The 23,950-nt window shown below is 33.3% G+C and overlaps 4 protein-coding genes across 8 annotated transcripts; 2 read left to right on the top strand and 2 right to left on the bottom strand.

The window, feature by feature from the left end:
• Positions 1–845: 845 nt before the first annotated feature.
• LOC18105676 (mitochondrial carrier protein MTM1) lies at positions 846–5,452 on the top strand. Its single transcript, XM_006374268.3, has 11 exons — positions 846–980; positions 1,097–1,369; positions 1,756–1,845; positions 1,966–2,094; positions 2,428–2,487; positions 2,603–2,773; positions 3,560–3,656; positions 4,094–4,185; positions 4,317–4,466; positions 4,775–4,833; positions 5,003–5,452. The coding sequence occupies exons 2-11, from the start codon at positions 1,097–1,099 to the stop codon at positions 5,136–5,138; spliced, it is 1,257 nt and encodes a 418-aa protein (XP_006374330.3). The 5' UTR covers positions 846–980; the 3' UTR covers positions 5,139–5,452.
• Positions 5,453–6,599: 1,147 nt separating this feature from the next.
• Positions 6,600–7,448, bottom strand: LOC18105677 (arabinogalactan protein 41). The gene is made up of 2 exons (XM_006374269.3): positions 7,181–7,448; positions 6,600–6,832 (listed from the first exon to the last, which is right to left on the bottom strand). The coding sequence occupies exons 1-2, from the start codon at positions 7,299–7,301 to the stop codon at positions 6,759–6,761; spliced, it is 195 nt and encodes a 64-aa protein (XP_006374331.3). The 5' UTR covers positions 7,302–7,448; the 3' UTR covers positions 6,600–6,758.
• A 1,796-nt stretch (positions 7,449–9,244) lies between these two features.
• Positions 9,245–12,564, bottom strand: LOC18105678 (uncharacterized). 4 transcript variants are annotated; one of them, XM_024586996.2, is made up of 4 exons: positions 12,441–12,564; positions 11,780–12,329; positions 10,157–11,255; positions 9,245–9,823 (listed from the first exon to the last, which is right to left on the bottom strand). In XM_024586996.2, the coding sequence occupies exons 2-4, from the start codon at positions 12,219–12,221 to the stop codon at positions 9,622–9,624; spliced, it is 1,743 nt and encodes a 580-aa protein (XP_024442764.2). In that variant the 5' UTR covers positions 12,222–12,329; positions 12,441–12,564; the 3' UTR covers positions 9,245–9,621. The 4 variants fall into 4 exon arrangements, with proteins under 4 accessions (XP_024442764.2, XP_024442763.2, XP_006374332.3 ...); XM_024586995.2 differs by having other exon boundaries at positions 11,780–12,303; XM_006374270.3 differs by having other exon boundaries at positions 11,780–12,223.
• A 5,558-nt stretch (positions 12,565–18,122) lies between these two features.
• LOC18105679 (dihydrofolate synthetase) lies at positions 18,123–23,265 on the top strand. Of its 2 annotated transcripts, none has more exons than XM_024586123.2 (10): positions 18,123–18,487; positions 18,674–18,771; positions 18,908–19,058; positions 19,491–19,553; positions 19,992–20,153; positions 21,098–21,289; positions 21,452–21,551; positions 21,980–22,111; positions 22,371–22,463; positions 22,877–23,265. In XM_024586123.2, exons 1-10 carry the CDS (start codon positions 18,218–18,220, stop codon positions 23,197–23,199), a joined length of 1,584 nt encoding a protein of 527 aa, XP_024441891.2. In that variant the 5' UTR covers positions 18,123–18,217; the 3' UTR covers positions 23,200–23,265. The 2 variants fall into 2 exon arrangements, with proteins under 2 accessions (XP_024441891.2, XP_006374333.3); XM_006374271.3 differs by having other exon boundaries at positions 22,332–22,463.
• Positions 23,266–23,950: the final 685 nt, after the last annotated feature.

Here is a 23,950-nt window from a genome sequence, read left to right as displayed (position 1 = left end):
GGCAATTTATAGTGAGTTTGTTCAGTTTAGGTACCATTATCGTATTACTATCACAATTGTTTTATTGTATAATTATTATTTATTTTCAAATTGTTTGTGATAACTATTTTTTTCTAATTGATTTGAAAATAATTTTCTCTTTTTAAAGGTCTATTTTGAAAACATGAGATATAAGAAACTATAATTGTCCAATCATTCTCATTAATGAAATCAAAATCATTTCTTATTGAAAATAAAATGAACATCTAATTTATTTGAATATTTATTTTTTTCACATTTTCTAACAATATAATTATATTTAAAAACTATAATTAAATGTTCTGAAAAATATAGAATTGAAATGGTAATTTTTATCCTCGATTATCAACCAGATTACAAATTGATATTTTACCCATTTTTTATTCCATATTTTATATAAAATAAAAGTTTTATTTTGATAATTAACCATATAAAAACTCATTAATACGAGAAATGATATTGTATCCAATTTTCTTGTATTTATCTTTTTAATTTTTAATTTTTCATAATTTTCATTCTCTAAAAGTAAATTATAAAATAATTAATGCTAAATAATTAATGCTAAATTAAAGATTCATAAATCTAAAATAAAAACCAAATGAGAAATTATTCTCAAACCTTTATAATTCAAATTAATCAAGGAGACGAATCAATCATTAAAAAAAAAGATTTACCCCAATAATCAATTGAATTTTTTGAAGTTAGATCAACTTGTGAAATTTATATCTAATAAAAAATAAATTAACAATATATTTTGTTTTTCTAAAAAAAACTGATATTACAACAGCCCACACTGAAGAAAAAAAGGTATAAAAACCGAAGGCAAACAAAACCCTAAAATAACGCTTCTTTCGGGGGGGGAAAAACCGGTCTCCAAACGTGGCCTTACGTATAAACACAAACAGGGTTATCTACCCCAAACCCTCTACCATCTGTTCTTTTCCCTGCTCTCCAAGGAATCGGTAAGAACACAAAAATCTCGAGAAAAGGCACTCTCTTTAATTAAGACCAAAAGCCCATTACTTTTTTTAGCTATAAACATCTATTTGATCTCTCAAATTTTATTTTATTTTTTTAGATGATGGGGGCAGAGATAACTCAAAATCAATGGGAAATAAATAACGATAGCAGCAGCAGTAACGGTCATGATTTGATGGCTCTTGATGGTAATCATGATCATGGAGGATTTTCTGAGAGAGGATTCTGTGATGCGCAGGTGCAACAAGAATCGAATAGTGCATACACAACAACGACGACAGATGTGAGTTTAGGGATTGGAGAAAGAGCTGTGTCTGCTGCTGGTGCGGCTTTTTTGTCTGCTATTATTGTTAACCCTCTTGATGTTGTCAAGGTAATTATTTACGTTTTTTTCTTATTTTTTTATGGGTTTCAGTTTTTCTTTTTCAGTTTCGGATATTTAGGTTATGTCAATATTGTTTAACATTTTTTTTATTAGTGTTATATTTGTGCTTCATGTTGATCTTTTTTGGGTTTTTTTATAAATTGAAAATGAGGTGTTCTTTTTGTTTGATTTTGTGATTTTGGGTTGTTAATTTATGCCAATGTTGTTGATAAATGATATGGGTTTTGTCTACAAGGTCCATTGGTGTTACTTGAATGCGAGTTTTGATTCATTTTTTTAATGGGATATGATTTCTGTTTTTTATGTCATTTTTAGTGGTTCAAAAATTTAAAAGCACTGTGATTACTGAATTATTTCATGATCTTTGATTTCAGACAAGGTTGCAAACACAGGCAGCTGGAGTTGCATACTCACACCCCCTAAGTAACATTATAAGTAGAATGGCATATTTTGGGCCAACCATGGTATGGACTTCTCTCTTTTCTTTTCTTTCCTTTTCGTTTTTATTTTGTATGTAACAGTTTTATAAATTCTTTGCACTGCCAAAGTTTGCAATTAATTGGGGATGTTTGGTGTTGGCTCAGATGTTCGCTGATTTAAGGTGTTCGCCATCATGTACACATGCTGGGGTTCATGGAACAGTGTCAATTTGTCCTCCTGATTGTTTTCAGTATAAGGGAACTCTAGATGTTTTCTACAAAATCATACGGCAGGTTGGTGATTTGTTAGTAATTTGTGATAATATAGAATTGTAAATAATTCTAGGGGTGAAACAACAAAAAAGAACTGATAGAACAGCACGCAGCATGATTGGACAGTGAAATGCTTGTATTTGTATTTTGCAGTGGTCATCTCAGATGCTGATATCAAAAGTTTGGCATAGTGTTGAGTGAACCAGATGCAGGCTTGCATATTGATCTTTAGTATTGTGAAAAGATTGTGATTTGCATATTCAACTCTAGGGTTTTATCCATAGTGACTCTGGTTTTGATTTTTCTATGGGCTTGAACCGCTATCAATTGTTTAACTGGAGGAAAATTTTGTAGGAAGGAATTTCGAGGCTATGGAGAGGCACAAATGCTGGTCTGGCTCTGGCTGTACCGACAGTAAGTCCCTCAATCAGCAAGGAAATTTTCAGTTGAGAGATGGCTCTATTGCAAGGTTGAAATATTTTGTATTATATTAGCTCTTAGTTGTGTTTGTTTGTGCTCCCTCATGCAGGTTGGGATCTACCTACCATGCTATGATTTATTTCGAAACTGGCTGGAGGATCTAACTGCTCAAAATATTCCTGGTGCCACTCCATATGTGCCTTTGGTAGCAGGCTCATTGGCACGTTCGTTAGCTTGCGCAACTTGCTATCCTATCGAACTTGCTAGAACCCGCATGCAGGTAGATAAATGATTTCATATATATATTTTGTCTGTGTTATATTGGGAATGAATCCCCCTGTTGGCATGGTAAAGAAATGATTTCATCTTTTATACATCTCCAGTACCAATACAAGCATCCAGATTCCAAGCTCCCTATCCTACAACTAGTAGTAAACTGTTGATGTCATTGTTTCAACATGATGCTAGAAACGGAACTGTTGATGTCTTTGTTTCAACGAGATACTAGAAATGGAACTGTTGATGTCACCTGCTTAAGTAGATAATGATTTACCATGGCATTTTGTAATTTTTCTCTCTCTTCCTGTATTCTATAATTTTATTTGATCTCTAAGTCACCCAACGTGGTCTGGACTGGTGCTATCCATCGGAACCATAGAATTTGAGATGATTTCCATGTCTGTTTTTTGTGTGTTTATGTATATATATAGTGGATGTTCTTTCTTTTCTATGAATTACAATTTGGTGCTTGGATCTTTGTTTCCAATTAATTATGCGGACAACAATTTTTTACTCACTGTTCTCCCAAATTCCATAATGCAGTACAACTAACATAATAGGATGTTATTTGCAATCTTCCTTAATGCATTAATTTATTTTGTGACAGAACATGTTTAACTGGAAATTACACAATTTCAATGATTTAGTATATGTTTTACGACCCTAGACATTGTTTAAAAAATTAACTTTATAATACGAAATTGTGTTTGCTTTAATACTTGATCCTGGATTGTTGTTTATTTTCATGGGAGCTTCTTACTTGACTTGTTTGTTTCTTCAACCATAGGCATTTAAGGCAGCTCAAACTGTTAAACCTCCGGGAGTTTGGAAAACATTAGTGGAGGTCCTCTCCCATGTCAGAAGTACAAACAATGTTCAAAATGGTAAATGGTTCTTTTATCATTGCATAATTTTGGATCTTCCTTGGATTGGAAATTGAAGGTAGTGGAATGTGTATCCTGTTTCATGCCTCATTTGAAATTCACCTACACCAATTAATAAAAGGTTGTTGCCTTAGACTCATCTTTCTAGCTTGTCATGACTGGTGAGGATTAACTAAAGTTCACTGGATATCAGTATCGATGAAAGAAAAAATATTTTCCTGCTGATTGGAATTGGCTCATTAAAATCCATACATACCACTTATAAGAAACCTGTGAAAATATCTCAAATATAAAAGGACAACGTAGAATTCCAGTTGGAAGATAAAAAAAAAGGCTAAAAGTGAAGGTCTAGAGCTCCAAAGTCAAAGTGTGTCTCTTTTAATGTACAGTACGGAATAATCAACTTGCTGTCTAACTAACATAGTTTCTTGCAACAGTGAGAGGCTATCGCATCTTGTGGACAGGCATGGGAGCACAGCTTGCTCGTGATGTTCCATACTCGGCAATTTGTTGGTCAACCCTTGAGCCAGTAAGTAGCCATCTTCTTGCATTTCTACAAAAAAAAAAAAAAAAACTGGCTAAAGGACTTTGGATGTAGCTATTGTCTATATGCTGTATATTTTGCTGAGAAATGGAAAATTCATTTTTCTGTTGATATAGACCAGGAGAAGGCTTCTAAGTTTGGTTGGCGAGGACCCCAATGCTTTTAAAGTCTTTGGAGCAAACTTTTCTGCTGCTTTTGTCGCAGGAAGTCTTGCTGCTGCTGCCACATGCCCTCTAGATGTTGCAAAAACCCGCCGGCAGATAGAGGTTATTGCTTTCCCCTGCCCTTCTGAATGCAATTTTATGCAGATTTTAGCCTCCAATCATGTGTTAAGGTGTTCCATGTAGAATGTAATTTAGGGCTAATGAATACTGGTTCGGAATCAATATTTTGAAAAACAAATAGAAGTAGACAGTGCAATGAAATATATATATATTTGTCTCATGAAAATCAAATGAGAACAAAAGGAACCAACTGAATGGGATTCCAGATTGTGGCCTGAAAATTGAGATTTATGCAGTGCTATCTTGATCTACAATGTCTGACAAATTTGATATCATCATTTGATTTTCAGAAGGATCCTGTTAGAGCATTGAGGATGACTACGCGGCAAACATTGATGGAGGTTTGGAGGTACCTTTCTAATTTCATGAATGTATTTGTTGATTAAAGCCCATCTTTTTTAATCCATGATGCCAAATGGTTGTTCAGTGTTTTTTGTAGGCTGCTGGGATGCAAACCACTTTATTGCATTGCCATGACAGATCTTCTGAACTTCTTAATTTATGTATGATTGAAACAGGGATGGAGGAATGAGGGCACTTTTCACAGGTGTTGGTCCTCGTGTTGGCCGTGCCGGGCCATCTGTTGGGATTGTGGTTTCGTTTTATGAAGTCGTGAAGCATCTTCTACATCACAGATATGCAACTTCAGAATAAATGGGGATCGGTGTACTGCTACCATTTTTTTTATTTTTTCACAGAAGCAATGCTCGGTGATGGCACGGGAGCAACACTTTGACATTGGAAAAACAGTCAGTAGTAACTACGTGAATAACATACAAGCAGAGAAGAAATGCAGTTTAATCATGGTTAGGTGCTTTATCTCTAGGCCTGGAAGAGTAGGATAGAATCTTTTCATCATCCAATTTTGTTTTCCAGGTTGTCCATAACGTGTACTGCTCTAGAGGAACAGAAATTTTTCATACTTTTGGGGATTTTCCCTGATCAAAGTTGGTTTTATTTTTTTCTTCTGTGGACCTTGCATACTCTCTTACACTTCTTCCGCCAGTTTCTTATATTTCGAGCTAAATCACTGAATGGAAACAAGTAAGAACTTGGGCATTTGAAAATTCATTAATCAACACAAATGATTAGGCCTGTGAAGTGGGTCTGGCTAGAGTATAGCTCTAATGGCTAGATGGATTCTTGTCTGGCATCCAAGATATTTAGTTTCATATATTTATAGACGGCGACATGGATTTGAATTTTCTCATGCATGTTTTTGATGTGATTAGTCATATAGATATCAAATTCTAATTAATTCTTAAGATAGTGTGTATGCATGCGAAATTGTGGTTTCAGGTTTCTTGCTTCTTAGAATTATAGTCTGAAATATAGTTAATGTAGGCATAGAGTATCTTTTACATGTTAGGCAAAGAGCGAGTCATTATTGTCTAGCTCTAACCTATAGTTAAGTCGTGGGATTCATGAGAAATTATTGGGAAATTAGCACACATGGAATATAAATCTTGCTTAATATATTATTTTGATATATTTCTAAATTTTTATATAAAAAATATTTTAAAAATTAATTATTACTATAATATCACACGAACCGAAATCTTCATCTCCCATTCAATTTCAATTAACAAAATTGTTGAGTGTTCATGTCAAAATTGTGATTTCTCTTTTCCACACAAAACCATCTATTCAAATTCCTTAACATCTCTCCTTTTAAATCAATTAATCACGTAATACTATATAAAGCAACATAAAATCTTTTTATTTCTTTATATAGTTTATTCTACCAATTTGATTGAGATAAATTTTATTAAATTTATGGGATTTTTATGAAGAAAGAGAGATTACCTGAGCTCCATGTGTTATCTAAAACTATTGGAAGAACTGATACTTCTTGGATCAAAAAGGTTGAAAATCTAATCGAGATTGCTGGGGATTTTTTTTCAGGTTCGAACCTTCTTTGAAACAATAGCAATTTAACTAAAACTGGATAAATTAATTTGAATGAATGAATTTTTTGAATAATTATTTTATTTTGAGATAAAAATATTATCAAACCCGATCTAATATATATATTATTTATATTATTTATATAAAATAATAAATAGTTAAATATAATGTGGATATCTATGAGTTTTAGCCTGTAAATAATAATAATAATAATAAATGATCGAAACTTATTATTGTGTGAATATTCATTACCATGGCTAAATTTGTCACATTTTCCACCCCTAAATTTGCTGTAATAAAATGAGACAACACACTACTTCTTCAAAGCAACACAACATCCAAAATCATGAGCCTCTGGTCTTTGAATCAGTGAATAAGGTATGTGAGCACCAATGCCGCAAGCATCAGAATACAAGCTATTCCTTGATCTATTGCAGTGCCTGCAAACACAATATATAACAGGAAAAAGGGTGAGTAAATTTTATTTTTTATTAAATAATATTCTTAAAAGGGTAGATTTTTATTCAGTTTCCCAAAATTTGAAGACCAATATCATAACACCGAGCCTTAATTTAACCCTAAAATAAGCAAGGCAAGGGAAGAAATAAAATTGTTAAAAAAAAAAAAAACAAAAAAAACCAAGTTCTACGAAACAAGATTCAAATTGACAATATTTCACGAAGCTTTTTTTTTTTTTTTTCTCTCTCTCGTAAGTCTAGCAATTTCATATCTGTCCATTCATTTATATGTCAATGAAAGAAGTTGGCAAGAAGAAGGAATAGACTCACCATCGCTTGTGGGTGATGGAGCAGGAGCTGAGGATTGGCCATGAGCCAAAGGCATAAAGATGGCACAGATCATGACAACAATGGCAGCTAAAACTCCAAATGAAATGTTAGAAACAGCCATTTTTCTTCTTTATCTCTTCTTTCTTCGCTACTTCCTTAAAAAAAACTCCCTCTCTTCGAAAAAACAATCGAGAGGAAGTTTATGGAAATAGAAAGACAAAGAGAGAAGAAGCAGAGAATATTGGAAAACAATGGTGCTAAATGTAGAGGTGATGAGGGAATATTATTTATAGTGAGAACATGCATGGATATAGGGTTTGTGCCCATGTTTACATATATTGACCTAGTCTATAAATAAATTCTATCTAATAATTTCTCATGACAAAGAATCAATGATACTAAATTAAGGCCATTAATTTACTAAATTTCTCCCTATATTAGTGTAGTCTCCCATCTTTACTACCTGGGAGACAGTCAAATTTTGTTCTAGTCACAACATTTCAGCCCTTAAAATAGAGGTGCCCACTGCCCAAGAAAAAGTTGATGGAGTCAAGTCTAAAAGGTCCCTATTAGTTAGAATTGTCCTTCAAAAAAAAAAAAAAAAAATTTAAAACGCAACAAAATTTTAAATTAGTTTTAATGAGGAAAATATTGAATTATTAACCCATTTTTCTAATAGATAAGTGTTTCTCACGCATGATACTATATTCTAAATTGTGGGAAATTAAATTCTTTGACAATCAAACCTAAATCAATATTTGTTTGGCGTTGTTTACTCCAAGAATCAAGCCTTCCATCTAAATAATGATAATATTCTGAATAATGATGTTGCTAGTATAAAAACTTGATTTGAAAATCAACTCAGTCTAGGTTATAGATTAAAATGGTTGACCCGGGTTAATTCTAATTAACCAAATTTCTTTTAAAATTTGATTAAAAAAAAATCAATGAATTGATGACTGGCTTTTTACTAGGTTAGTTGATTTTTTTTTTTTTTTTTTTAACTTGAACTGGTCCAAATCTCGGATCAATCTACCAAGTCAATCAGCTGCTAAGATTGGTTCTTGATTTATTATTTATTTGATTCCATAATAGTAATTATATGATCATGAATGTGATTCTATGAAATGATTATTTTTCCATTACATAATTGCAATTATATCAATTGAATGTGATGAGATTCCCATTTAATAATTTCAAAAATAAATACCATACCATGTAATCCTAAAATTAACATTACTTAGTAAGGTAAAAAAAGGAAGTTCGAGTTTAATTGCAGGTAACGTATGGGGCTTGATATACTGGCTCTGTTAATTTTGTTGCTGTAGCTTATTTTATTTTGGAATTTGCTTGTATGCTCCTTCCATGGATTGAAGACCCACCTGTACTCCATGTTAATAGCAATTGTATCTCCTCTTATTTAAATACAAGTTAATCTCTTTTCTTAAGCGTTGGAGTTTCTATGTTTTTCAAGTCATTACTGTATAATAATAATTATTATTATTATAATAATAATAATAATAATGCCATTATCACTAAGCATTTATGGCATGAGTTTAGACCATAATTATAAAACTTGATTCGTAATATGAACAAATCAGATCTAAAACTCGAGAACTCGAGTCATGGCTTGATTGAATTAATTTATAGATCCATTAGTTAATTTATTTATTTATTTATTTTTATCAAAACAACATGATTGAGTTAACGTGAATGAATTAAGCCTAATTAGCATAAACTAATTGAGGAGGAGAATTCATTGTTTCTCTCCTCTCAAAGCATTGTTCACTTGAACAATATTTTTCATGATGGTCTATAAATTTTTAAACCAACATGATACAGTTCTTATAAGCAAAGCGGAGCCTTGCTTTACTGTATCGCAGAACTTAGCATAGACAGTTTTGATTTTAAAAGCATAAGAACTGAGCAGCTTCACCAGAATTTTCGCCCCCTTTTATCTTCTCATATATACCCCAAAAAATGGCCTGCATGAAATGATTGGAGATGTTTGAAAGAGAAGACAGTTGGCCATCATCCCCACCAAACATTTGGAAACTCCCTCAATAACAGAACTGAGTAACACTCGTATCATCTCATATCATCAAAGAGGAATGAAAGTTCATGGAGAATTACAAACACAGATGAGTAATGCAACAAGATGATACCCAAATACTCTCCTATACAAGTCTGAAGGCCCGAATCTAATTAATTAGGACTAAATATGAACATAAATTAGCAAAAGATGGAAGGAGTGGATGTTCCGCTAACACATGCAAACCTATAGAGGCACGGTGATAGAATCTATTTATGCTTACAAGTTATATATACACTTCACAAAAACCAAAAGGATTAACCTGCTAGCAGAGGATGGGGAAACAACAAAATACCATTCTCTTACCATTCTAGGTCTTTCATCTATGTGAGTTCTGTTTCTACCTGTTTCATTGACTCGCCTGGTCTTGAGGGAGGAAAAGAGGATCCTCTTTGTTCTTGTAGATCTGAAACAATTGTTTAGAGTAGTGAGTAGCCAATTTTCGGCACAGTGTAACACCTTTCGAGTTGTACGCTTGCAGCTCCAGGACAGATTTCTTTAGATCACCAGAGGGGTCTCCATCAATGAGAAACTCAGCCAACTTACTGCCCCTGTAAGATTTCTCAAAAGGATTAGCAGAATGATCAAAATTTCAAGGAACTTTTAATAATACATCCTAAGGAAACATAGAATCTGAGGGCTTATATATTGAGTTTTTATTAGCTCATTGAGACTGAAGGGTGAAGGAAAGGGCAAAGGGGAAATTTTTTAAATAGTCAATGAATAAGCAAAAGTCGCAGAATTCATGAAATATTGAAGAAGATGCTATGACTTGATATGTGCATGGGCTTATATATAAATCAAGTGGAAAGACTTTCCTAAGTGAGTTTTTTAAACTGCTGTTGGCCAATATAAAAAACAAATTGAAGAATCTAAATTTATACCTGGGAGCATCAAATTTGCTAAATCCTCGACCATTGCCATGCAATGTTTCCTTGTTAAGTTTTTCCTCATCACTTTGCTGCCGATAGAGAGCACACACAGCTTTCATACACAGTTCAGGATCTTTACCAAAGTCTGAGAGCATATCTCCCTCAAACTCCCACTTGAACTTATGATCCTTGCTCCTTTGAAATCTAGACAAAATCATCCCAAAGTCAGTGTCGTCATCTGATCCATCATCTGACAGGCCAAACGCATCATTTACATCATTTGGTTTCTCTTCTGACTCACTTGAAGTATCATCAGCATCAGATGCATAGGTGTCATCACTCACAATAAATCCATCCAAGCTCCCACCTTCACTGTCTGATCCAGCATCATCAGATTCACTATCTTCAACATCATCTGTTGTAGGAATTCCTCGATAGTTGGTTTTAGAGGTGTTACTTGGAGAGTTACTTGCCTTAACTTTTCCTTCCTCGTTCCTCAATGTTGCTAAACGCCGCCTTGAACGAGTTACAGGACCTTTAACATCATCACTCTTGGGAGGCACACTATCCATACTTACTACATGAGGAATTGATTCCTGAAGATGCAACCTCTTTAGTTTAGATATTGGAACATTGTCATCTACATCACTCTCAGTATCACTAGCAATAACATTAGCAGCTCTTTTTCTTTTGGGAGTCGAAACATGTGGAACATTATCATAGACAGCATCCATATATTCTTTGCGAATCTGGTTGCAAACTGCCCCCTTTAAACTGATCTCTGAAATCTTTCGGTTTTTGCTATCTGGAGTTCTCTCTAGTGGATGATCCATTGAAATGCAAACCTTTCCATTTCCTTGGCCATCAGAAGTAAACGTTTGTATACCGTTGGTATCAAATTCATCATCACTGTCACCAATGTTGATAACATTTGGAGCAGCACGACGAACATAACCTGGGGTTGATGGGGCTATCTTTTTGCTTGGGCTTTTGCCTTCTTCAAATGATAAACTCTTTCTAACTTGTCCACCACATTTCCCTTCAGAGTCTAAATAGACACTTGGCTTTCCGCAAACAGTGTGGCTACGCATAATGTCATTGAAAGGTGTGCCTACCTCAACAAAAAGAAAGTTCAGTCAAGGAAAAGTAAATAAAGCAGCTTTTCCTATTTAATCAAGGAACAGAACAGCATTGTTTCTTTTTTCCAGAAAAGAAAGGCTGTATTCTGGTATGCTAATGAAAAACTTCACTATAAGAAATAAGTTGATACAACCTTTGGGAGCAACAGAATAAAATTGAAACTGAATCAAGAATTCTATGATAAACCTAAGAAATTGATCTGCAGGAACACCGGCTCCTCCTTTGTCATAAACAATTCTAACAATGGAAATGGGACTATGCCCTTTTAGAAACTCTCATAATAAGGATCAAATCACAGCCAAATTGCATATACGATCAAGAGTTAATTCCTCCAAAACATTGCCAAATATATAGATAAAAGACTCAAAAGATCTGGATTTTATCTAAGACATATAAATTCACCAACAAGAAAATCTAGCATATTAATTCCATCAGCCTAGATATTACATACTCTCGATGTTCAAATCAACAATGTCAATGTATAAAAGCCTTTACCTGGAGTATTGCAAGTAGCATCTGCACCATCTTCACCTCGCTTCCCACCTTTCAATACCACACCACCATTCAGCTTCAGAGCATACAACTCCAATTCCTTGTACTTTTCCTTCCAAACTTCAATTTCTCTTGCAGCGCTTTTCTTCTCGTATTCCAAAACTTTGTTCTCAATCATTAACTGCACCATCTTATCTTCCTCTTCCTCCGCGGTCAAATCAACCACACCACCCACCTCTTTAACTTCACCAATCTTTGCCCTCAAACCGTTTACTTCATTTGCAAGACCATTTTTTTCCTCTCCAAGTTCCTTAAGCTTAGCTTCAAGTTCATGATACTCGATGCTTTTCTTTTGAATCTCCCATTCTAATTCTACTATCCTCTTCTCAAATTCACCACACTTACAATTCTTCAAGACTTTGATTTCCACTGCGCTCACCTCCATGTCTAAAAACAAGAATCCAACACTCAAAACTCAGATACAAGATTGCACCTTACCAATGACCTCAATGAGCCCATTTCAAACCCTGCATTCAAAATTATCACACACACCCTAAAACTAACAACAATGAATGAAATTTCTAAAAAAGAAACAATTTTATTACCAAAAACCAAATAACGAAGGTATTTAAAGAAAACCCCAAGAATAAATAAATCAACTTACCATAAAAGTTGGTAGTTAATAATTAGAAAGCTTGAGTCTTGGAAGTTCGCCTCTTTCTACCTCTAGGGTTTTTCTTGCTTTCATAGATGTGGAGAGAGTGGAAAGTGTGTTGGACAAGACAAAACATTATAACTGAGCAGCTCGGTGACGTTATGGAATCTTACTAGATACGCCACGTGTACAGTACACCAGTCAAAATACTATTTCCAAAACGGTCAACGGATAAAATACGTGTGCAGACACGTGGATCAAAATTCCATCGTTTGGGCAGATGGACCTTTTATGTTTTAGCACTTTTTTGAGTTGGGATGGAGAAGCATATTTTATAAATATATAATTGATTTTAAAAAAAAATTAAAAAATATATATGAAAATAATATAATTTTATTTTTTAAAATTTATTTTTAATATAAACACATCAAAAAAATCTAAAAACATGAAAGAAATTAAAATTTTATAAAACACGATTTCTACCATAAAAACAAACATATACTAAGTTTTTGAAATAATTACCAAAACCAAAATATTTATATCCATAAAATCTAATAATAAAACATCCATGCTAAAAGAATCCCAAAATGAAACTCACTTAATATATTTGAGTTTTTTTGTGGTATAAAAGTTTTTTTTGGAAATAATTTTATAACCTTTTATATTTGGAATTATATTTGAAAAAAACATATTTATAATTATAATATTTTTTTTGTATAAAACTATTAAATTATGTATCTTTAAATCTCCAAAAAAAAAATCATGTAAGAAAACTCAAATGGGTAAAGGGAGTTTAGGTACGTGGATTTAAAAAAAAAAAAAAACAAGTATGCCCGTGCGATGCTATTTAAAAAAAAAAAATCAACCAGTGCAAGTCACGTGATAGATTTCGATGGTTAGCTGGAAATCTTACGGAATGATAGATTAGAAACTAATAATTATATAAACACAAAATCAACTAAATTAAGTATATAAGGACGTATTAGAAAATTAGTTTTTATTATATAAGGACAAATGAAATCACTAAACAATTAACCATATTTTAGCCCTTATAGTTTAGTAAGTATTTCATTTTCATTAATAGATATGTCAATCTTCTTCTTTTCTTTTCTTTTTATTAACATGGGTGTTCGGGCCAACTTACACGCACATCGACTAATCTCACGGACTCTAAAGTTAACGATCTTGTAAGTCTCCAATGGTCCTAAGAGGATTCGAACTCGTGACCATTGTGGAACAAACTCAAAACCTGACCAATTGAGCTACCATTCAGGGTTGATTTATTGATCTTCTTGCTAATATAGGTGTTAACTAGTTTGTGCCTGTGTTTTGTGGGAAATTTAAAAAAATATATAAAAAAAATCCAAGTCTTGGTGAGTTCTCTGACATTATTATTAAACTAAAAAATACAATTATTTTCATTTTTTTCTATTAAAATATTTTTTTTATATTAATGTACCTCTTGTTTATCTTAATAAACGTAATGTTTTTAATTTTAATCATTTTTTATGTTAAAAAAATATATTTTATGATTGTTAAAGCGAGTTAACAAAAAATATTAAAATAATATACTCATATTTTACGTGTGATTGAAAGATAAGAAAAATCATAAATATGGTAAAATAATGTTCAAAATATATTTAATTTTTTTTAAAATTTCATAAATGATTTACTATTAGTATTATTATTTTCATATCATATACATAATAATTGAAAAAACATATTAAAATTCAAATAAATATTTGTGATAGCATTTAAAAACCATATAAAAACTAAAGAGTAAGTCGTAATTTTTTTTAAGTGGTAAAAAAAGTCAAAGAAAAAAAACTAAAAAAACAACAAAGGGTTAGCTCAATGCTTGGCCCCAATAGCATGCTAGGCACACGAGGGTCTGGAAGCTAAGCCGACTTGCCTAGCTTTGCTTTGTTTTCTTTGTCATCCGTCCTTTAGTTTTTTGAAAAAGAGATGCATATATGACAGGTCATATGTCGCCTGAAAGAAGATATTGTTGTCAATGTTACCTATGATCCGATTTTATGCTAACAAGTATAACTCTCAATCCAACTGTTAGATTGGATTAAAAAAATTAAAAAAAAAGTTTTTAGATGTATTTTTCTATACTGGATTAAAATTTCAGGTCAATTAGTTTTTGGAAAGACATCATGATATAGGTTAGAAGGTGGTATGTGAATTTTATTATTTGTTGTTTTTTGACTTGTGAACTTTTTATAAACTTATTTAATGAAGAATTATATTTATTATTTGGGTTGTGTTGTGTTTATTATTTTGGACTCGTTTTAGTTTCAGTTTGGACTTTTACTTTAATACGGATTCATGACAATCCATTAGTCATTATTTAAAGTTTATTAAGAGTTTTGGGTTTTAGTTTTTGTTGGGATTTATTTTGGGCCTCGAGTCTATGATTTATTAGGGTTATTATGTTGTGTTTTTTTTAGTCTATTTAAGTTGTTTATTTTTGTCAAACTTCAACAACCATGAATTATTGAATATAATTGGTGTTTTGCTTTGGAGCAACATATTTTTTTTGTTTAAATAAAGAACAATCGAACTTATCAAAATATAATTGACTTTGTGGCATTCTTTCTTATACTTTTTATACATTATTCGTTAATTATTGGGTAAAGATTTATATTTCAATAGTGTTGGTGTCTCGGTCACAGTTTTAAAACCCGGCCCGGCCCGGCGGGTCGACCCGGGCCTGGGACCGGTCCGGGTGGAGGCAAAAACCTGTTTAGGAGTTGGCTCGGTGAAACCCGGTCGACCCGGGCCACCCGGTCTCTTTTATATATATATATATATATATATATATATAGATGTTAAACGACGTCGTTTTGGCCTTTTAAAAAGCCAAAACAATGAAGAATAACGAAGCAAAATCGGGGACACATTGATCACAGAGCAAACCTAATTAACGAAAGATTCCATCATAGCCAATGTAGCTGCAATCTGGTCTAGAAGCTTCTGGCTCTCTTCTTTACTCTTGCCAATTGGGTTTTTTGCGTTTCGAGTGATCGATTTGCCCATCAAAGTTGAAGTGAAGGGAGTGAGTTGGTTACAGAGGGAACTCCATTCTAGGGTTTTAAGGGTTTCGAGTTGGAGTGAGCGAGCTGGAGGAGTGAATTTCGGTGAGTGTGAATCAAAGGGTTTTGTTAGGGCTTTGGTGGAGAAGGGTGGTTTGGTGGTGAAGAAGAGAATCAGGGATTTTTTAATGGATATGAAGTGATTAGAGAGTTCCATTAATAGAGGATTTTTTAGGGAGAGAAGGAAAGGGATGGGCTGTTTGGCATCAGCTTATCCTTTCGGGTTGACCTGGGTCAACCCATCTGACTCGTGACCCGATCACTTGACCGGGTCGGGTTTCAAAACTATAGTCTCGGTTCAAATTGTTGTGTCACACTCTTTTAGCAAATTTGATTTTTAGCTTTATAAGACCATGTCAATCTTATTTATGAGTTTTTGAATTTTTATATATATGAGGTTTGCATCAGCTATTATCTTCTTTGATGAGATTTCTAGTTTATTTGTGGGTTTTTACTGTTCTAAGCTCATATATATATATATTAAAAGATGCTATAAATTGGTATTGCTACCCTTTTTTATTTTTGTCACAATTTTTATGACTTTATTTAATACATTACATAATTACTTAAAAACTTTATAATTTTATATTCTAAAACAACTTAATTAAATTAATAAAAAGAATAAGAATATATTTTTTTCAAAAATAAAATATTAATAAATCTTGATATTTCTTAGATGAGATATAAGTATTGGTTTAAATTTATTATTGTTTTTTCAATAAGAATTAGCTTTAATTACAAAACTACAAGTGAGAATACTCCATTATCCTTGTAAAGTTAGCAAATAAAATAAAAATTCCATGATTAATTAGTTGATCTCTTATTATAGTTCATTACTAGTCCATTGTCTCGGGATCCATTGCTGGTCGGACAAATTTTTTTAAATATAAAAAAATATTCAGGACGTGAAGAATATTTTGATCGTGTTATGAAATCTAGCTCAATATGTTAATCTTGAGACCTCCTGACTTAGCTCTTTGTCTAATTTGAGTTTCTAACTAAACCGCAAGGGAGTTAGCCCAAATTAAATTGATTGATTTCATTGGTTCAAATGCAATTTTGATAAATGGTAAAAACATGACATATCTTTTAACAAAACGTCAAAATAACAACATTTTTTAAAAAACAATTATTGAAATAATGATAGATTGGATTGATTAGAATCCCTCAGCGACACATGTCATGGATTATATTAAGTTTAATAATTTTTTTATAAACTTCTTTTTAAATTACATGATAAAAATATATGCTCATAAAATTGAGCATTAACCTAAAAATAGATATTTATTTGAGACAGTGATAAGCCTATAGAAAATAATAAAAAATAAATCATGAACTTTATTTCCCAACTAATCTAATATTGAAGGACAAAATTGAGGATTTTTTTTAAAAAAATCAAAGGACAAAAACAAAAAAAAATCATATTCGTTCAATGGATAAACTCATCAAACCTGTGAACCAGGTTACCTGAGCTAGCACGTCGAACCTATGAACCGGTTTATGGACTCTAGCAGGATTATACTTGGTTTTGTTTTTCAAACTATCTTTTATTTAACTAAATGATAAAAAAAAATAAACGATTGTTAAGTTAAATATCAACTCAATATTAAGATGTTAAAAAAAAACAAAACAAAAAATGTTAAACACGTCAGACTTGTGAATCAGGTCAACTAGCCAAACCTGTGAGCATACCATGGATTTTATAAATTTTAATAAAATGGATTTTCTCTTAATTTTTTTTTTTATTATATGAGGAAGAAATTGACGGGAAAAAAAAGTTATGTTCAATTAGAATAAACAAAAAGACTGTTCACCGAACCCATAAATCAGGACACCTTGAGTTACCCTAACAAACCCGCAAGCCACACTAAACCTATAAAAATGAAAAATAAAAAGAAGGTTGGCGTTATCATTATCATGATCGCTATTACTATCATTATTATTATTATTATTATTATTAATGTTAATACTATTGTTATTGTTGTTGTTATTATTATTAACCTTGCTAACATTATTACTATTTATTATCATAAGTATTATAATTACTACTATAAATATTATTATTATAATAATAATTATTATTACTACAAATCAAATGATACAGCGGAATCACTATTACAACCACAAGGGCTAGCCGCACTTGCCGCCAGAAGATGGCAGAGCGGCTAACGTGCTGACGCGTGCAAGGTGCACGTCAACAACTTTCTCATTTTTTTATTTGTTCAAAACAAAAAATGCTCTTAGAACTAAATAATAATATCAAACAAATCATGATGAAATTACAACCAAGTTTCTGAAACCATTGCTAAAAAACAGACATATTAAGACTTTTTTTGGAACTATAATTAAAAAAAATAAAAAAAACTCAAAAAAATCCAAAGCCATTAAATTGTAATTTTCATGTGGGATTTAATGGTAGTTACCATTAATCTAATTAATCATGTGTATTCTTAATTTTTTTTTCTTAACATTTAACATTAACTCATAGGGTTAATATTGCAAAATCTATTACTATAGAAACTCAAGTGAAGCGTTTCTCTATAAATATGTCCTAAGACACACTTTACCCTATTTTTAACACACATGACAGTACAATAATTCAATAATTAAAATTCCAAAACAACGTTAAAAACTGAAACTTCCCCTCACATTTTCCCGAGAAACAAACAGAAAAGGTACCAAAAGATGAGGTTTTTGCCACTTCTCAACCAAACCTCAAAACGAAACCATCCAAAAAAGCCCATAATCCATTCTCTCACTATGGCAAGATTCCTCTTTTCTAAATACACAGAGGAACCAGAGCCAAAAGAGTTCATTGATTACTTGGATTCTCTTAAAAATTATGAGAAATTAGGTGTGCCTAAGGATGCTGGCACTGATTCAGATGATGGACTCGATCTGGGTCGGATGCGGAGGCTCATGGACCGGCTTGGTAACCCACAGTCCAAATTCAAGGTCCAAGCTTTTATCTTTTTTCTTTCTGGGTTTCTTTCTTTCAATGGTGCTAGTCAAGTTGTTGTTTTCTCTTAGGCATTGAATGCGCTTAGCATGGAACTTGATTAAATGATTGTTTTTCTTATCTGGCTTTGCTATTAAGATAGTGTATTGAGCGTGATTAGTGCGAAACTGGATTATTTACAGGCAGTGCATGTTGCGGGGACAAAAGGGAAAGGATCAACAGCTGCATATCTGTCAAATATTTTGAGGGCAGAAGGCTATTCTGTTGGTTGTTATACTAGGTATGCTTGTGACTTATTTTATGATTTGGCGATCATGTTAAAAAAATTACTACCAATCATGTACTGGTTATTGTTGTTTTAGACTTTCAACGTTCATTTTGTTTTTGATGGAGGGTTTTTGTGTTTTTTTGAGCAGTCCACATATGATGAGTATAAGGGAAAGGATTTCATTAGGACAATCAGGCAATCCAGTGTCAACAAAGACTTTGAACAAACTGTTTCACATGATCAAACCAAAACTTGATGAGGCGATTCAATTAGAAAATGGGTCTCTGACGCATTTTGAGGTATTGAGTTGACTATAGCATTCGGATTTGAAAGGCCCTTCTCTTTTAATTTCCTTGCCTTTCTAGTCTCTTATTGAGGATACTTTTTTATGCTTTGTGTAACCTTGTTCTGTTTCTTCATTAATGATTTTTTTTTGTTTCAACTATTACAGCTATATTTCGTAGTTTGGTTGTCAGAATGGTATATATTCCTCTCTGTTTAAAGTTTCGTATTTGAAATTTGATCTTGCAACATTGATCAAGTCTTGGGTGGAAATTGCATAGGATGTGTGTGGACCTTGCTTATTCATAATTCTTTCCATCGTTGATTTGAATGTTACCTTATTTTTCATGAAATCTCTGCGTATTAATCCTTGCCTTTTTTATGCTTGTAACCTTTCTCTCTAAATTATAGTTTCCCATTTTTGGCACTCAACAACGAAAACTTTTCAGGTCCTCACTGCTACAGCATTCACCTTAATGGCAGAAGAGAAAGTTGACATTGCAGTCATTGAGGTTATTTCATTTTTGTCCTTCCAGTCTTTACTTGTTGGTTTGTTCCAATAAATTTTTATGCATATTTTTTGTTAATGTTTGGCACTGTGATTTTTGCTTTTCATGTGCTAAATATGTGCATATATGATGTTTTCTATTTAATGTATTTTGAGGTGGTAACTAGCTGTCTTGTTAGTTGACATTGCAGTCATTGAGGTTATTTCATTTTTGTCCTTCCAGTCTTTACTTGTTGGTTTGTTCCAATAAATTTTTATGCATATTTTTTGTTAATGTTTGGCACCGTGATTTTTGCTTTTCATGTGCTAAATATGTGCATATATCATGTTTTCTATTTAATGTATTTTGAGTTGGTAACTAGTTGTCTTGTTTCTTCTCATAGAAAAACTAATTTAGGGCTATACTAAAAATATTGTATTTATCTAACTTTCAATGTAACAGGCTGGGCTAGGGGGTGCAAGAGATGCAACAAATATCCTTTGTAGTTCTGAACTTGCTGCTTCCGTTATAACAACAATTGGCGAGGAGCACTTGGCAGCACTTGGTGGTTCTTTGGAAAGCATTGCTGTGGCAAAGTCAGGAATCATTAAGTATGGTCGCCCAGTTAGGTGATTCTCCCTTAACTATTCGTTTTCTATTATTTTTCTCTTTTCATGCTTATATGAACTACATTCTTAAAAAATAACTGAAGTCATCTACTCTGTAATTCCACTGGATTCTATTGTTGCTTTCACCACCAAAGTTACCCTTCTCTGCAATATCTGTGCGTCTGTGTCCGTATTTCATAAGGCCTTGATTTAGTCACACTGTATGTCCTGTTTGGATTGATGTTAGTAAAATTTGATTGGAAAATAGCAGCCATTGCTGCCCTTGAGGTAGATTGTTAACCATTTTTGCTGTTGTGCAAATGAGATTGATACTTCCCTGGAGCTGGCTTTACTCGCTTTTCTTTGTGGTATTATAATTTTTTTCCACAGCTAAATGTTTTCCATGTACTTCTTTAGTGAGTTTTTAGCGGTGAAGATTAATTAGTGAAAACTTGTTGAGAACAAATAATTCAAACCCCATCTATCACTCTGTTCTTTTTTTTTTTCTTTTGGATTGAAGAAGAAAGTATTATTAGAGAAAATAGAATGGATGAACAAGATATCCTCCCAGTTAGGCCCTCTGGATATCAATATGAAAAACCTCCCTAAAAACCCCACAGGCGTACACAACAAAGAAGCGAGAAATGCTATCCTGTCACACAACAATTGGCTTGAGAAGTGATCCTTGAAGATTCTACCCCTCCATCCAAAACAAAATGAGCACATCACATGGTATTAAAGTGAATGGAGTAGTACAGGCATGTTAGCACAACTAGAATTTAGCTGTATTTTTTACATCTGTAAGAGTAGTTGTGCAGAATTGATGTCGCGTCCTGCAGTTTTTCCCACTTAATGATGTAGCAATCCAATTGTTTGTTGCATAGCCATGAGCACTGAAGTTTTTCCAAATACATTGATGTTTTTCCATCATTCACACTTCTGAGTGATTTAAATTCTCAGGTGGTTCTAGGCGGTCCTTTTCTTTCACATGTTGATCGTATACTACGTGATAAAGCGTCAGTGATGTGTTCTCCTGTGGTGTCAGCATCTGATGCTGGAATCAGAACTTCCATTAAAGGCCTCATCATACTCGATGGTAGACCTTGCCAATTGAGTGATATAATGATACAAGTTGAGAGGGATTTTCCACTGGTATTCCAATGAAGCATTAGTCTCTGCTTAGTTTGAACCTTTCTACTTGCCTTCAATCATAGCAAATCAGATTTTTGAGTCTCACATTCTACAAATTAGTTTTCTGTTCAAACTGGATATTATTTCCGTCATTAATTTTTATGAACTTGTAAACCAATGCAGTTCATTGAGTTATCAGATGTGAAGCTGCGCATGCTTGGAAGGCACCAACTTCACAATGCATCATCTGCAGCATGTGTGGCGCTCTGCCTTCGTGATCAAGGTCACTTGCGTTTTTTGCTTGCTCTGTTTGGTTTTAGTGCTAAACAATATTGAACTAGGCTTAAAATTTTTCGTTTGGTGGCTGTAGAATCATGTTGAGGACTAGACAATGAGTTTTTCGTAATGTGGAATATGCTTACCACTATTTTTCTGTCACATGTCTGTCTGCTACCCTTCCCCATTGCACTGATTCATATCTTTTTTAACCCAGGACTGTCAAAGGGAAAAATCTAGCTTTTTTTTGTCCTTGATATAATTTCCATTAGTTTTATGTTTACCATTGGTTGTTTTGGGCTTTTTCTGCTCTATACCTTAACCCTCTATTAGATGCGCCAGCTCTAACTGATTGGTTAGTGCTTGTTAAGTCAAATTTACTATTCACTAGTACTACTACTACTACAAGTCATTATTTCTATTAATGTGTTTCAGGATGTCGAATTTCAGACAGATCTATTAGGGCTGGTTTGGAGAATACATTCTTGCTTGGAAGAAGTCAATTTCTATCATCCAAAGAAACTGAGGTGCTAGGACTTCCTGGAGCGACAATACTGCTTGATGGAGGTTAATTCTCATGTTAAGCAGCTTTCAATACTTGTTATTGCTTTATGCTGCATTGTTTTTTTACTTGTGATGTTCCAGATTCGTAATCATGCCTCCTATTCGCCTTCTAAATATTGTTTTGTGGTCCATTTTTCATTTTGCTGGCTGAGCGTGCTTCAAGGAGGTATTTCTCTACAGAGGTCTACTCTTCTGTTAATTGCAATTGTAAATACTCTTTCAGCTCACACTAAAGACTCTGCTAAAGCTTTGGTGGACACAGTACGGATGGCATTTCCAGATGCACGAGTGGCTCTTGTAGTTGCAATGGCAAGTGACAAAGACCATTTAGCTTTTGCGAGAGAATTTCTTTCAGGTGCTATCTCCTTTGTATTTTGAGTTTCTTTTGTACTGGCTGTCTATGATTAGTGTGGAGGTGGACAACATGAGAAAAATGAGAACGTGCTATTAGAATGCAGAGAACTTAGGGATTTGTGGGAGTTACTAAATCTTGAAGAGTTCTGGATAAAATTCTAGTTGAGGTTATTGTTGTTGTTACAGGTTTTCTTAAATGACAAGTCATCATATATAATGAACCTAACTTGACATCCGTTTTTTTTTTTTGAAAAAAAACAATTGTGGAAGGAACTATTTCTGTCTGCTATCTTAGATTCTCTATTTCGGATAACAGGTCTTAGTACATGTTCTTTAGTTGAGCGATGCTCGTGAAGAGGTGCAAGCAGGAAATTCTTTGAAAGGTCTAACTAGGATTTTGTCACACTTTTTCAGGTTTGCAATTAGAGGCTGTCTTCCTCACAGAAGCCGACATTGCTGGGGGAAAATCTCGAACAACTTCAGCTTCCTTGTTAATGGATTGCTGGATTCAAGCTTCTGAAGAATTGGGCATTAATACTCTTCATGATGGAATGGAGAAGAACCGAGAATTGTTAGAGGAAAACAAAATCATATTAGCTACTGAGAAATCACCGGAGGTTGCCATGAGAGCTGCAAATGAGACTCTTAGAAGAAGAGCAGGTAACCGTTCCAGTGTTATTGTAGTCACAGGATCGTTGCATATTGTCTCATTACTATTAGCTTCTCTGCATAGGTAAAATTGCCTGTATTTACTTGTATTTGTTCTGAACTCTTTTTTTTTTTTAATGCACAAACATTGATTATTTTTCTCTCAGAGGAAATTGATACCAGAAATTCAACTTCCTCGTCTTTACAACCTACTCTTACTGTAAGGAGCAATCAAATGCTTTTAAACGTCCTCACTAATCATTCTTATCACCATTACCACGAGTATTCAACAAATGGTGACTGCTGTAAGTTCCTTAGATTGCAATGCCAGTGCTAGCCCCTTGCAAGAATTTTCATTGATAAGCCCTAAGATGAGGAGAAAAAAACATAAATCCTTGTGATTTTGAGTAATTAAGGTCCCATATGTTCCAGACATTCCTGCAGCATGGAGTGGGCCTGAGCACAAACAATCACAAATGCATTTGGCCAACCACCTTTATATTCATTTGTCATTTTCTTCACTGAATTTTTGAAGCTCTAAATTTTGTTTTGTACTGGAGGCGAAGTATGTGGATGGCATCTTTCATTCCACATTTACAACATCTGGTTAACAGGGCAATGTGTAAGAGGGCATGTTCCATGATTCAGACGGAGGGAATAGGTACAGGCTCAACAACTCATGGCCCATTCTAATAAATCAACCATTCAAAAACTGCTAGAGAGAGACATAGAGAAGGTGGGTAGGCTGAATAACTTCGCCCCATTTTATTAAACCAACCATATACAAAGACAGTTCTGCTGCAGAGGTAGGTACAAGCTAGCTAGCTAGCCGAAGGGCTA

The sequence above is a fragment of the Populus trichocarpa genome, chromosome 15 (genome assembly GCF_000002775.5).
Source record: "Populus trichocarpa isolate Nisqually-1 chromosome 15, P.trichocarpa_v4.1, whole genome shotgun sequence".
Classification (NCBI taxonomy): Eukaryota; Viridiplantae; Streptophyta; class Magnoliopsida; order Malpighiales; family Salicaceae; genus Populus; species Populus trichocarpa.
Note: the sequence above shows the minus strand (reverse complement) of the source record. Positions and strands in the feature narration are given on the sequence as shown.

Bases quoted from the DNA above. Each gene is read 5' to 3' on its own strand.
- LOC18105679 (XM_006374271.3), top strand. From the start codon at position 18,218: ATGAGGTTTTTGCCACTTCTCAACCAAACCTCAAAACGAAACCATCCA. The intron at 20,154-21,097 runs GTTAGGTGATTC...TTAAATTCTCAG, and splicing joins TCATTAAGTATGGTCGCCCA to GTGGTTCTAGGCGGTCCTTT. The intron at 22,464-22,876 runs GTGCTATCTCCT...ACACTTTTTCAG, and splicing joins TGCGAGAGAATTTCTTTCAG to GTTTGCAATTAGAGGCTGTC.
- LOC18105677 (XM_006374269.3), bottom strand. From the start codon at position 7,301: ATGGCTGTTTCTAACATTTCATTTGGAGTTTTAGCTGCCATTGTTGTC. The intron at 6,833-7,180 runs GTGAGTCTATTC...TTGTGTTTGCAG, and splicing joins TCCATCACCCACAAGCGATG to GCACTGCAATAGATCAAGGA.
- LOC18105676 (XM_006374268.3), top strand. From the start codon at position 1,097: ATGATGGGGGCAGAGATAACTCAAAATCAATGGGAAATAAATAACGAT. The intron at 4,186-4,316 runs GTAAGTAGCCAT...CTGTTGATATAG, and splicing joins GTTGGTCAACCCTTGAGCCA to ACCAGGAGAAGGCTTCTAAG. The intron at 4,467-4,774 runs GTTATTGCTTTC...TTTGATTTTCAG, and splicing joins AAACCCGCCGGCAGATAGAG to AAGGATCCTGTTAGAGCATT.
- LOC18105678 (XM_024586996.2), bottom strand. From the start codon at position 12,221: ATGGAGGTGAGCGCAGTGGAAATCAAAGTCTTGAAGAATTGTAAGTGT. The intron at 11,256-11,779 runs GTAAAGGCTTTT...TTGTTGAGGTAG, and splicing joins TGCTACTTGCAATACTCCAG to GCACACCTTTCAATGACATT. The intron at 9,824-10,156 runs GTATAAATTTAG...GAAATCTTACAG, and splicing joins AGCAAATTTGATGCTCCCAG to GGGCAGTAAGTTGGCTGAGT.